Below are 13123 nucleotides of genomic sequence, written 5' to 3' on the forward strand. Positions count from 1 at the left end.
ACCTTGCAAAGTGATGTACCACCTCTGGCATTATGCAAATAACTGATATATTTTCAGGCTAATAAAACATAAATCTGTCTTATTTGTACTGCCTTCTTTTAATTTTCCAAGATAATCTGTGAATTCAACATAAAAGAGAGAAACTTGGCCTTGATGATAGTCTTTTTTTTTTTTTTTGGTTGACTCAAAAATATCATCAATGCAAAATCGGCTCAATGGTTTGAACATTCATTAATGATGTTTTTGTGCTGCACTGTGCTGCTGTAACTCCAGTTCGTCGGCTGCACCTAATAGTGTCTTTGCGTGTTCCCAGATATCGAGTTTAAACAGGGGGATAAGCAGCATGTGGTGGAGGTGGAGGTGCTGTTTGATGGAGTCAGAGAAATGAGGGAAGTGTTTATGCTCCACCTTAAGCCTGACGAAAACATGGTGGCTGAAACACAGGTCAGATATGTGTTTATTCTTTATCATCACACCGTAATTGCACTTTATATTTACACTTTTATGGCCTGTAAGTTATGTGTGTGTAAACGTTGAGAGAAACGACATTTATCCAAGTTGGTCCCAGTGAGAACATGGATTTGATTTTCAAGCGTGTGTAGACGAATAGACGGCGGCACAACAGATATTCTGAGGATCTATGTTTAAAATTTTGCCATTAACTGTTTGGAGGCAACTTTGTTTGTCTGTTAGCAAAATATCTCATGAACCAATTTGATTGATTTCAAATCAACTTTCAGGAAATAATCATTGGATGTACCTCCAATTCAAGATGGCCGGCACAACTAATTGACTCTAGCCAACACAAAAATAGCTCTAGCTCAGTCAGTTTTATAAATGTTGAGATAAAATTTGATGTGATAGTATCTGAGAGTCATTCACAACACATACTTTGAGCTTGACATCTGGTAATATTGTACAACACTGCTTTCAACATGTTTTTCACCAAAATGGCTACAACTCTGTCATTTATCCACATACATCTAAAATAATCTTAGTTTAGAACTCTGAGATGAAAAGCAGTGGGCGTTATGCATTTCTTCAAGGGATGCTAGTCCTTTAATTCAAGAAAGGAAAGAAAGCCTGCACACGAAGAGGCATAAATGCAAAAATAGTGGGCAGTGAAAGAAGCCGCTTGGAATAAATTATGGCTTTGAAGTGACTAACAACTTTTACTGATGGTATTTCATCCTCAAACTCTAATTGGAAAAGGTGACTAAGGTCATAGTTTACATCGAGGAGTCCAACAGCATGGCTGACGTCACCTTCCCATCCCTGCCTCATGTTGTGTCGCTGCTCCATTATGACGATGCCTCAAGGACGCCAGACAACCTCCACCCACCGGCCGGCTACCCTGTCATCTGTGTCACAGTGAGTCGAACATCATTTACAGACATTACTCAGGTATCTTTGGAAAAAGAATGCGGCTGTTCACTCAATAAAAACAGGACAAAAAAAACCCTAACATCTGCTTTATCTCAACACCAAACAGTCAAATTTGATTCTTTCATCCTGTAATGAAGCAAACAGAACCAAGATGCTTTTTGTTTCTTCATCTCAAGCTAAACCTTCCTCCATGTTGTGGCTGTTTTGTCATTAAAAGATGCATCACACATTTTTGTAGGCCCGTCTTCACGTTCCCATTCACAGGAGAATAACTTCCCTTCTTGAAAACTGGCTCAGTGAGACACCTAAATGGATTCTTGTGATGTGTTAAGTCATTTGATCCTCAGGTGGCTGCTGTATGTGTTCGGGACTGTGAGCATGTGTGTATGTGTGTGTGTGTGTGTGTAAGAGTGTATTTATTTTGCTGCAGTGGGGTCAGCTGTGTGGGAGGTTCCCCAAGGAGATAAAATGAAGTCATGTCAAGAAAAAGTGTTGAGTGCTGCACCAGGAGGCTTAGTGTCAATAGGCTTAAAAGCAAATCCACAGAATCTTTTTAAAGCTCGTCCTTACCATTCATTATCTCCACATGATAATTATCTGAAAACTAATTGTAAGCACTCAACTATGAGAACATAGTATAATGAGACATTTGGGTTTCATTGACAAGAGTCACGTATGTGGTAAAGTCTCATATTCGATCTCCATCTGTCCTTCAGCAACTGCTTTATCTTTCCCATCTCTCTGCTGTTGCCGTTTGCCCACCCACTCCTGCTGTGTTCCCTATCATTCCTCCAGGCTTGCAACACAAAATACCCAGACTATGATAAGACGGGCCCTATCTGTGTCAGCGAGCACATCAACAACACCTTGACCCGCTACCGCTGGCTCATCAGCGCCCCGGCTGGCCCCGACGGTGTCACCGCCGCCATGAGGGAGGTAGACTTCGACACGTTCTTCACCTCCTCCAAGATGATCACGTTGGACTCGGTCTACTTCCAGGCAGGCTCAAGGGTCCAGTGTGCTGCTCGGGCTGTTAATTCCAACGGGGACGAGGGTTTAGAGCTCAGCAGCCCCGTTGTCACGATCAGCCGGGAGGAAGGTAAGAACGGAACAAGGAATGAATCCTGCCCTGCGCATTTTTTTATTTCTCCAGGGAGAAAAAGGTCCGACTGGGATTTGGTCCCATGTTGCATCGGTAAATGGCTTTGTTCTCGAAACACCATGAATCTTCAAGAATTCTGTTTTTGAACAAATAAACCAGCAGTACTGCACAACACCTGTCTTCTTTGGCGGCTTTTGAGCCCGTTGTTGTTCACCTTTTTTAAAAAGTTACATAGATCATTTGGCATACATATTGGCATAAAAGTGTGTCATGAAACATTTCTTTAGAATTTATTTCAGGACATAGCCAATAAAAAAATTATAATCTTTTTTTCCTCCTTCACTATTCTTTGGTCAGATGACTATGATTCATGTTCTTTTTCTTACCCAGAAGCTAGAACACCGGTGCATGTCATGATACCACCACATCTCCTCCCTAAATCAGTTTATATGTTGCTTTCAGTGTGTTTTGTTTCTGCACGCAGTTGTTGTTTTAACACTTCAGAAATTCTGAAGCTCAAACTTTGACAGGTTTTCACTTTTTCAAACGTGACAGCGTGTTTTATTGTCACCCAATTTATTCAAAACACCTGATTCTAATTTTAAAAGAACTGCCAAACCCTGTACACGTTTAGACACTCACAAATGTGTAATAGTCCCTGTGATGTTTCACAACAAATACATTATCAAACAAATTTTTTTTTCTGTTTTTTTGGGTCTTCTTTTGTAATTGAGTTAATTGAGTTGTCCACATGTGGGCTCGTGTGGAAATCTTGTTTTCAGTTTTAGTGATTAATTATAGTTTGGCTCATACGTATGAAGAAATATAAAACATTTTAATGGGTTCACAAAATTTCTAGCCACTCTAGCTGAACCGTTGATCTCATTGCTTTGGACTATTTAATATTCAGATATGCGTCATGTTTTACAAGATTAGGCAAATGGCACTTGCACCATGCTCACCTCTTACATCAGCTTCAGTAAATCTTAATTCAATGCTGCTACAAGCTGTGTTTTCTGAGAATGGGTTAGAGCTATCATTCATTTCTCTGAATGGGAAAAAAAACTAGCTTTTTTTTTTGCTGTTGCTATGCAATCACTTATGCTGCACTTATTCCACCTACACATCCTGAAAGCAACAGGTTCAGACATGCTCTCTCTGGGTGGTCACAAGGTATTCCTTGTGAAAATGAAATGCGAAAATTGCTACCTGGTAATGGTTATGTGAAAAATGTATGTAACATTAGGCTGCACATGTAAAAATAACTAAATGTGGGTTTAATCACCTTAAATGTAAGGGCATAAAAGATCTTTTTTTTTCTTTAGGATTCCTCAGTCTGTTTGTGTTTAGAATCTACTTTCCTTCTCTCTCACTAACAGGTTTGTGCCAGCCACGTAAGATGGGAACCGTTGGTGCTGAGCCTTTCTCTGCCAAACTGCGCTACACTGGAGCAGATGACCCAAAACATCCTAACCTCATCAAAGTGGTCGTCACCATGCCTCACATCGATGGTAAGTTGGCGCTGGAGGCAGGACTCCTTGCACAGATGAGGTGAAGTGTAATGTAGTGTGTGCAATATTCACATTTGCTGATCCTCGGGAGCATGACGACCAGAATATTGATCCTTCCAGCTTGCATCAAACTGCAATAGAGTTCCTGCAGCATTACCACTACTTTAAGCATCATTTGACGTGGGATTCCGTGGAAAGCTTATAAACAATTGATATCTTACATGTTGTAGATAGCTCTTTGAACAACCTGAATTTGAGAATTATTGATTATTTCTAACCAGATTTATGAGGAAATGGCTAATTCTTACAGGACCAGTAGTGGCCTCTGAGCATAAATTTTAGTGGGGCTGACATTCATGTCCTGAATCAGTAACCACATCAATATAACAATTTGCATTACATTTTCTGTGAAAAAAGATAGGCTATATGTCACTTAATATTTATTTTTATTATTTATTTTTTTTTTTTTTTGTACACAAAATTGTTGCCTTTTGTCTCCCTCTCGCAGGTCGAGGTTGTGTCTCATGAAAACAGTCCGGTCTAATAATTAAATCAGAGAAATTGACGCCTCCGCACCCATATCTGCTCCCACCTCCACCCAAAACAGGAGTATTTTTTATTTTAACTAAAAAATTAAACAGACAGACAGGTACACAGCTCTCTGGATGGGATTTTCAGTAATAGTTCGGCATTAATACTTGACATTATCAAATATAAATAGTGGAAAAAACTTCTGTGAGGTAATTCTAAAAAATATAAAACTAATGTGATGCTGGCATAAATATATATGTGTATGTGTGTATATATGTGTGTGTGTGTATAACTATAGGAAGCCAAAGAGTTAGATACATAAGATCCATCTGTGAGTGATCTAAATAATTATAGACCCAGAAAATGGGCCTTTCATCATAAACAAGGCCACTATGGTTACATAGCAGGCCGAGGTGACGGCAATGGGTGGAGGTAAGCAGTGAAATAAAGTGCACAGGCTGGAATACAGTTTTCCAAGTTGTGCACACAAAAATAGGCCACGATTTTCAAACGTTGGCCACTCAAAATGTGGCAACAATGCTCACTGTTGCTTGGTTGCAAAACAATAGGAATTCAGGGAGACTGCTTCTGAAAATTTGCCTAATTTCTGGTAATTTTTTTTTTATTTCTAGCTCATCTCCAACAATCACAGCCCAGTGAGATACTACTCCAACAGTCTTCACTTGATTTTTCATCAATAACCTTTGTTGAGTTTAGAATTTGTTCTTGACTTTCAGTTGTTTTTTTTTTTTATTTAGTGATCATTTCTCTCAGTGTCATGTCTGGATTCATGTCTTTTTTTTTCCTTTGCAGGTATGCTTCCTGTCATCTCCACTCGGCCCCTGGTGAACTTTGACCTGACTCTCAGTCCTGACGGGACCCGCGTCGGGAACCACCGCTGCTCCAACTTGCTCGACTTCGATGAGGTCACCACAGGTCACGGCTTCCTCACCGCTTCGACGCGCAGCCCCGAGAGCGTGGGAGACTCCGAGCCCTATCAGTTCAACGGCCCTCTGCGGGGCAACGGCACTCTGCGCTTCTACAGGAACCTCAACCTGGAAGCGTGCCTCTGGGAGTTTACCAGCTACTACCACATGTCTGAGCTACTCACTGACTGTGGAGGAACCATAGGGACAGATGGACAGGTGTGTGTGTGTGTGTGTGTGTGTGTGGAACCTTTGACCAAAACGTAAAAAATTCCAATCTTGGGTTTGTATTTACACCTGCTTGAGTGTTTGCCTTTGTGTGAATTTGTGGCCCTCGCTGTGTTTCTGTCTGTATGCTCAGCTTGTTTACAGCCGTGTGAATGAGGAGGACGCACAGACAGAGCGGCACCATACCTGTCTGCCTGCGCTTTATGTCTCATTCACTGCATGTTTGTGTGTGTGTTTGCCAGCTCCTTAGACGAGCTTGTGATGAACAGCTTTTAGTGCAGAAGTGCATACACATTCAGGCAAGGTATGTTCCACCAACCAGAGACTCTCCTAATGGTTGCCACAGCTTTCATTCACATGGAACCTGTGAAAATTGAAAGTACGCATGGCCAGTTACCAGTTTCCAGGTATACCACAATATTAAAAAGTTACTTTAGAATTAAAAATAATTGATTTGGTGCAATAGTTTAGTTTGTCACTTGTGTACATCTTGTGAGTTTTTCCTTCTTATGTCTCTTACAAGGAAACACCTTGTTTCTGGATACATACTGTAACATTTGGCCAAACATAACATTAAAAAGGAAAACTTTTTTAAAAAGGAAACTTCAGGTCCCAAAGTGAAGAGCACATATTTATATGAAGAACTGCCTATGGTGCTCATGGTGAATTATAGCCATAATGTCCTTTATAATCTGTTTTTAAAAAATCAACGTTCACCATTTAAAAATTATTCTAAATACTTAGCCTGTTCTTAAATGTCAATGTGAATAAAATGCTATAATTACAAATGGAATTCAATAATAGTTTAAAATCTCCATTGAGTGCAGGAAAAAGTTAACTAAGATATTGAACAGTGATGTGTTTCCTTATGTTTTCTTAGTTTCCTTATTTATATCTGTGCATTAAAGTTAAACTAACTAGAAATTGGTATATTAAGTATTATTACACTTTAATATCCATAATTTAATCATTATTATTAAGCAATAAGTGATATAGTTTAGGCAGCAGAAGAAATAGTATTTGCTTTTCTGTTTCTGTTTTTAAATTTTTGTTTTAATGTCATAAATATGTGGTAATTTTGCTGAAGGTTATCATACCGTCAATCTCATGCCTGAATGAGAGCAACTTTTATTGTTGCAGAAGGAGTTGGACAACGGTGCAAAGTTCCTGCAACCATTGTGTTCAACTTCCACTTCCTGTTTGCTGGTTTTGCATCGATGCAGCAGACGCTGCAGTTATTTTCCTCACAAAGCTGCAGTTTTCCACTGTGTCCTGTTGCTGTTCTGAGTCAGGATTCAGACCTTTACTCTTACCCATGTCCTGCTGCTCTTTTGTTTGCCTCCAGTCTTTGATCTATGGGCTGCTTTTTGCTGATCAGACTGATGAATGTACGTAATTTTGTATGTACGTGAGTGTGTGTGTGTGAAAAGAAGCAGTCGAAGACAAAGCGAAAATAATTGTTACTAGATGCAGCGTGTACCGCTTGCACACATTAGTTACTCTTGATGCTTGTCATCCATCAGACCTCAAGTCCTATTTGTTGTGAACAATCACTGCCACTTAAGAGTTTATTTATTCTTTTTATACTTTTAAAAAGTGCTGAAAAGGAGAAACAAGGCAGGTACTACCTTGGAGTTCCAGCTGGGTGCTGAAATCCAAAAGAACAGATTAATTAATTGACTAGACAAACCCTGAAAGTTGAGTTCTTTTTCAGTTTATGCATTATTGTCAACAGTATATATTTATTCAGCTTGACAACATACACTATTTACATTTTAAAAATCAGCAAACATTTTGTTTATTCTCTTATAGATCCCATGACATTTTTAAAGAATATGTCTAGCAAAAATCCCAACTTTACAAAGCCTCAGCGCCAAACTAGTGTGTTATTCTTGTCCTTGACCATATTTTATTGTTGTGTTAAGAAATTACATTCAGTTTTGTTCTGTAACCAATCTACTAATCCGCTGCTAATGTGTTTATCCTCCAAATCTGTCTGCTTAAGGTTAATAACTTACTAAAATAGAAGATACTCATGTACAAGCCAAACAAATATTATGTATATTTTTTAATAATAAATTCAAAGACAGATTTGTTTTTTTTTTTTCAAACTTGTGGTATTTAATGTAAAACCATTTATAAGTGAAATAAAGTTGTCCAAAAACAATTGGTGAGCAGTGACACCTAGTGGTGCCCTTTGAAAACTATAATTAGGGCTTCACGCTGCCTACTTGGAAAAAAAATAAATATATATATATATATGAAACAATACAAGCCCACATGATTGGCCACTGGGGTGATTTGTGCACAACACATAGACACAAGACTTTTCTGCATTTTGAAAACACTGAGTAGGAGTGAAAGACTTTTGTTAAGTTTTCTCTGCACGTGATGTAGCTGTTTGATCTACAATCCCACCTCAATCTAAAAACATTTTTTGTCATACACCTTTAATCGACTGTTAAGTGTATGTACAGCATTTCTTAATATCCCTTTGCTGGCTTGTTTTTGGAGAAACATTAAAGTTCTCTTCTTCACTAATATCCAGCTGAAACCTGTTTACAGGTGCTGAACCTGGTCCAGTCCTACGTGACCCTGCGTGTGCCTCTTTACGTGTCGTACGTGTTCCACTCCCCCCTGGGTGCCGGCGGCTGGCAGCATTTTGATCTGCAGTCAGAGCTTCGCCTCACTTTTGTGTATGACACCGCCATTCTCTGGAAGGATGGCATCGGCAGTCCCCCGCAGGCAGAACTACAGGGTAAGCTCCTTTTGATTGAAGGTTGTTTTTTTTGTGTGTGTGTGTGTTTGGGGCAAAAAAAAAAAGTTTTTTATTAAATTTTGTGTGCTTGTGGTTTGCTTTTTCCAGGTTCGTTGTTTCCCACCAGCATGCGCATCAACGTGCAGGGATGCTTGGTGGTAAACTTCCGCACCAGGGCTCATTTCAGGGGTCTATTTGTGGCGTCTCATTCTTCAGGTAGAATTAAAAGAACTGGTAAAACTGATATCACTGGACTATCAGTTTTTTTCTATTATTCTGTTTCTTCTTTCACAAACTTCTCAACCTTTTCTAGAAACCTCCATGTCATCCATGGTGATGAGTGTGGATCACCCCGGCCTGACATTTAACCTCAGCTTAGTGAGGAGTGAGCCCACCTACAACCAACCAGTCCAACAATGGACCTTCATTTCTGATTTTGCGGTATGACCATAATGATTTTTATCTTTTTCTGTAGCCTGATCTACTACCTGAAGGCAACATTCGAGTGATGGACAGATACACATTGTAGTTTTTCACTTCTGCCCGCCACAGGTGAGAGATTATTCTGGGACCTACACAGTGAAGTTGATCCCCTGTACAACAGCCCAGAAGATGGAATACACTGTCCCACCCATCTGCAGTCCCAGAGAGCCCATCACTTTTGACCTTGACATTCGATTCCAGCAAGTAAGACACTAAAGGGATCCTCTGATGGGATGTTTGTGAAACAAAGATTGGCTTTTTTCTCTTTTCGGCTGAACACTTACTCAGCTGCATCCCTCTTTAGGTGAGTGATCCGGTTGCAGTGGAATTCAGTTTGAACACTCAGATGTTCTTGCTGTCCAAAAAGAACCTGTGGCTTTCTGATGGATCCATGGGTTTTGGTCAAGAGAGTAACGTGGCCTTTTCTGAGGGTAAAACTTTCACTACATGTCAGGGTTTTATGCTATTAAAGTTTATATTGTGCTTTGATAAATGAAGCTAATCCGACACAGTCATCATTTTTGTACTATGTGTATAGGGATTTTAAGTCCATTCAAGAATTTCAGATCAGTTTTAGAATTTTGGATCCCCCCATTTTCTATCTGTTTTAGGTGATACCATATATGGTCGTGTCATGGTGGATCCTGTGCAGAATCTGGGGGATTCTTTCTTCTGCAACATAGAGAAGGTGTTTCTCTGCACTGGTGCTGATGGATATGTACCAAAATATAACCCCACCAAGTTTGAATTCGGCTGTCTGGCTGACTCTCCATCACTGCTTTATAGATTCAAGATTCTTGTGAGTATACTGAGATTTTGCACTTTTAAAAAAGACTAACAAGGTAGTGCTTGGAATGCATTTCCCGCTCACTTGGAGGAGGTTAGGGTAGATTCACGCACCAGTTACTGTTATCTTTTCGTCTTTATTTCTGAAATGTTGTTTTTTTTTGTCTAATTGGCAGATTCTGTATGTGTCTGAGCCACTGTTTGTTTATATATATATAAAAATTGTATTTATATATAAAAAAGAATAACCAGGAACTGTTTCAATCATCTTTCTTTACATCATCAGGACAAAGCTCAGCCGGAGACTCAGGCGCGTGTGTTTGGGGACATCAGTTTTAATGCTGTGCTTGCAGTAGATGATCCATCAGCTGTGTCTCTAGTCAGACAACCAGGGTCTGATGGGTTTAGACTGGATTCTACAGCCATGTTCCAGGTATCCTACTTCTTACTGTTTCTTATGCTGATTGATCAACTACAACTATAGCTATTTTTTAAAAAAGGACCATTTGTTAGCTCATCAATCTCATCAAAATGAAACTCTGCTTCTCCTAAGTGAGGTCATTCAAAGAGGTAAGATATTACAACAGGTGAGATGTTCACTGTTCATAACCTTTCCAAAGAATCTGACTTCAAAAGATTTGAACTCTCATTTAAAGTTTTCCTATTTATTCCCCAATTTTTTATCTTAAAATTGAGTTACGTTTATTTATTTTTAATCAAACTACTGCAATACCTTGTGCTATATTTTTCTCCTCAGGTTGCTGCAGGCCGTGAGTGGTACATACACACCATTTACACAGTTCGCTCCAAAGAGAAGGCCAACAGAGGCTTCGGAAAGCGCAGCCTGGAGTATCACACCTTTGTTTCCGCAAGCAATGACTTTGCCTTGACGTCACCGAGCAAAAAAGGCTATCGCAGGAGGAGGTCCGCCGGTAATGAAATCTCAGAAATTGCTGAAGACATCGGGGTCGGCAGCAACCGGGGTACCAACATTATGCACATCGCCTTAGACCGCACCAGAAGGAGGTCGGGGGGGTCGGATGAGATGCTCGATGGTCGGGGAGAACCCAGTGAGCTGAATGCAGACGAGGACAATGAGGGTCTGGTGAGCGTAGTGGGGGCGCTGGTGGGGCTGCTGCTGACTGTCCTCGTTATCATCACCGTCACGCTGGTGCTCAGATCCAGACAGAAAGACGGGAAGGAAGGATGGAGGGAGGAGGTGCAGGAGGTGGTGAAAGGGTCCATCAGTACTGAGCCCATGCTTGTGGTGAGGATGCAAGACTGCCACAACAGCTCAGAGGTCTGAGCAATGAATGCACAGATGGACAGATAATTATAGGGATTGTTAGGGGGGGTTATATATTTTTTATTTTATTTTATTTTTTAAACTAGTATTAATTCCATTACACCAAAAATCGAGATGATCAAATGTGTTCATAAGTGTGCCTGCTAATGGGGGAGGCTACCACAGTATTGAAGTCATCCATGATCACTCATACTTACTGTTTATTTAATCATTTCAGCTTGTGTATCCTATTTCCTGTCTCTGCCACTGGTATTATGGAGTTAAAAGTGCCTGAAGAAACTCTAATCCTTCAGGACAGTCCCAGGCACCTGGAGAACATTTTTCATATCTGTCCTGCAGACCAAGTCAAAGATTTAGTATTGCAGGAAAAAACACCACAAAAAAAAAATATACTAAATGATGTTCCCACCTAAAGGAGCAGTTCACCTCAAAGACAAGGATTAATAACATATGTTAATTTACAGTGCACATTTCCTTTCGGCCTTTAGCAACAAAATGAAAAAACAAACATTTAAAAAAAGATTAAAATGCAGATCAGAACAGAATAAAACATGTCACTGATTAGAACAATGCATAATTTTTTTTTTAAATTTAAATAAAAAAATCACAGTTACACCATCAAAATGGTGACAGTTATTTATGACTACAAAACTGGTCATCCTTCAGAAACTTCTTCAGTCTTGATCAGCCAGAAACCAATTTCAAATCAGCAGGTATTATATGAGCAGGAGGGTTTTGAAAATGTTTATTGTTCATTTTTTTCTTTCTATTATTGTGCTTTATTCTGATAACTCGTAAACTCTGTGGGGGGTTTACAATGTTTCACGTCTGCATGTATTGTTCATGCTCACTGCTATTGATCCACTCAGTGTTCCTGTGAAAAGGTCATATTTATTCAAATTAGACAAGGAGTTAAAAAAAAAAAACATTGGTTGTGTTATGTATGTAAAAAGACACTCATCTCAGGATTTTTATTTTATATTGAGTAGTTTTTGTTTTGTAACAGTTTCGACTGAGGAGAAGCTACTTTTTACCTTTTTGTTACACTAATAAGTTTTGGTGCTGTGACCATACAAATGTTTCTCACCCAATAATCTGACCCGTTCTTCTCATGTTCAGTTTGTCTAAGCTTTAAAGTGCTGTTCACCATCTCAGTGTTCTTATTTGTTTTGTTTTGTTGATTTTTTTTTTCTGACAATTGATGCAAACAAAAAGCTGCTTACAGCTCTCAATCATAAAAATCACATTCATAATCTCATAATTCTGTTGATATCACCAGTACAAAACAAAATGTTCATGTTTATTGTTAAGCCTGTGTATCACTCTGCTATGGGCACACAACATGCTGAGATCAGTGCCCCTAAATGTTTGTCTTATTATGGTGCTGTTAATAATTACTGTATGATTTAATTCTCGTTTGTGTCGAGGTTAGCTGATGTGGTGATGAACATGAGTTGCTGAGGTGTGAACCGGTGAGAAAATGTGAAGATTTTAAATCCAGCTGAAAACCAACTCTCATTTTTCTTTCTTTTCTTTTATTTTTACCTTGAGTTCAGAAGTGACACCATATCTGACTTCAAATGCACTTTCTTACATCGCATCCTTCACATTCCAACACAAGCTATGCAATGTACTGTACAGTATTTACCACAACCAGTCACCCCCCACCCCACTCCCACACACACACACACAGCAGTTTCAGCACAAACAAACGTGGTATTCACTTTGTCTTTTTATGAATTGTTTTTTTTTATGTATATGTAATTAAAATAAATATTGTTTACTGGTGCCTGCTGGTAAGTTGTTGTTAACTTTTTTTAATTTAATCTATATCATGCACAGATTTAGATGTAGACCGGAGAACTGAGCTGTATGCCTGAGACAAATTCAGAAATTAAACTTTAACACAATTTGACCTTTTGTGCTTGTGAGTTGGAAATATTGAATATGTGATATTGATTTATTGTACCAGATTTTTTTTTGCAGATTTACAGTAAAATATCCAATTATTTGTCAGCATATTTTGACTGATTATAACATGGAGTAGATGTATAAGAGTTTTGTATATACATTTGTTTTTTGCTTTATTACAAAGAAAATGTATGT

At 39.0% G+C, this 13123-nt stretch overlaps 1 protein-coding gene across 1 annotated transcript in view; it reads left to right on the forward strand.

Moving 5' to 3' along the window:
• Window positions 1–12817, forward strand: part of frem2a (FRAS1 related extracellular matrix 2a) — a 64801-nt gene extending 51984 nt beyond the window's left edge. Inside the window, exons 12-24 of the mRNA XM_017418213.3 lie at window positions 314–444; window positions 1213–1371; window positions 2182–2485; window positions 3868–3999; window positions 5344–5675; window positions 8250–8442; window positions 8551–8658; window positions 8756–8883; window positions 8995–9129; window positions 9230–9356; window positions 9537–9724; window positions 9998–10144; window positions 10469–12817. Of these exons, the coding sequence (XP_017273702.1) occupies window positions 314–444; window positions 1213–1371; window positions 2182–2485; window positions 3868–3999; window positions 5344–5675; window positions 8250–8442; window positions 8551–8658; window positions 8756–8883; window positions 8995–9129; window positions 9230–9356; window positions 9537–9724; window positions 9998–10144; window positions 10469–11017 (2633 nt within the window). The 3' untranslated portion in view covers window positions 11018–12817. The remainder of the gene's footprint in view (window positions 1–313; window positions 445–1212; window positions 1372–2181; window positions 2486–3867; window positions 4000–5343; window positions 5676–8249; window positions 8443–8550; window positions 8659–8755; window positions 8884–8994; window positions 9130–9229; window positions 9357–9536; window positions 9725–9997; window positions 10145–10468) is intronic.
• Window positions 12818–13123: the final 306 nt, after the last annotated feature.

This window comes from Kryptolebias marmoratus, linkage group LG13 (assembly GCF_001649575.2).
Source record: "Kryptolebias marmoratus isolate JLee-2015 linkage group LG13, ASM164957v2, whole genome shotgun sequence".
Classification (NCBI taxonomy): domain Eukaryota; kingdom Metazoa; phylum Chordata; class Actinopteri; order Cyprinodontiformes; family Rivulidae; genus Kryptolebias; species Kryptolebias marmoratus.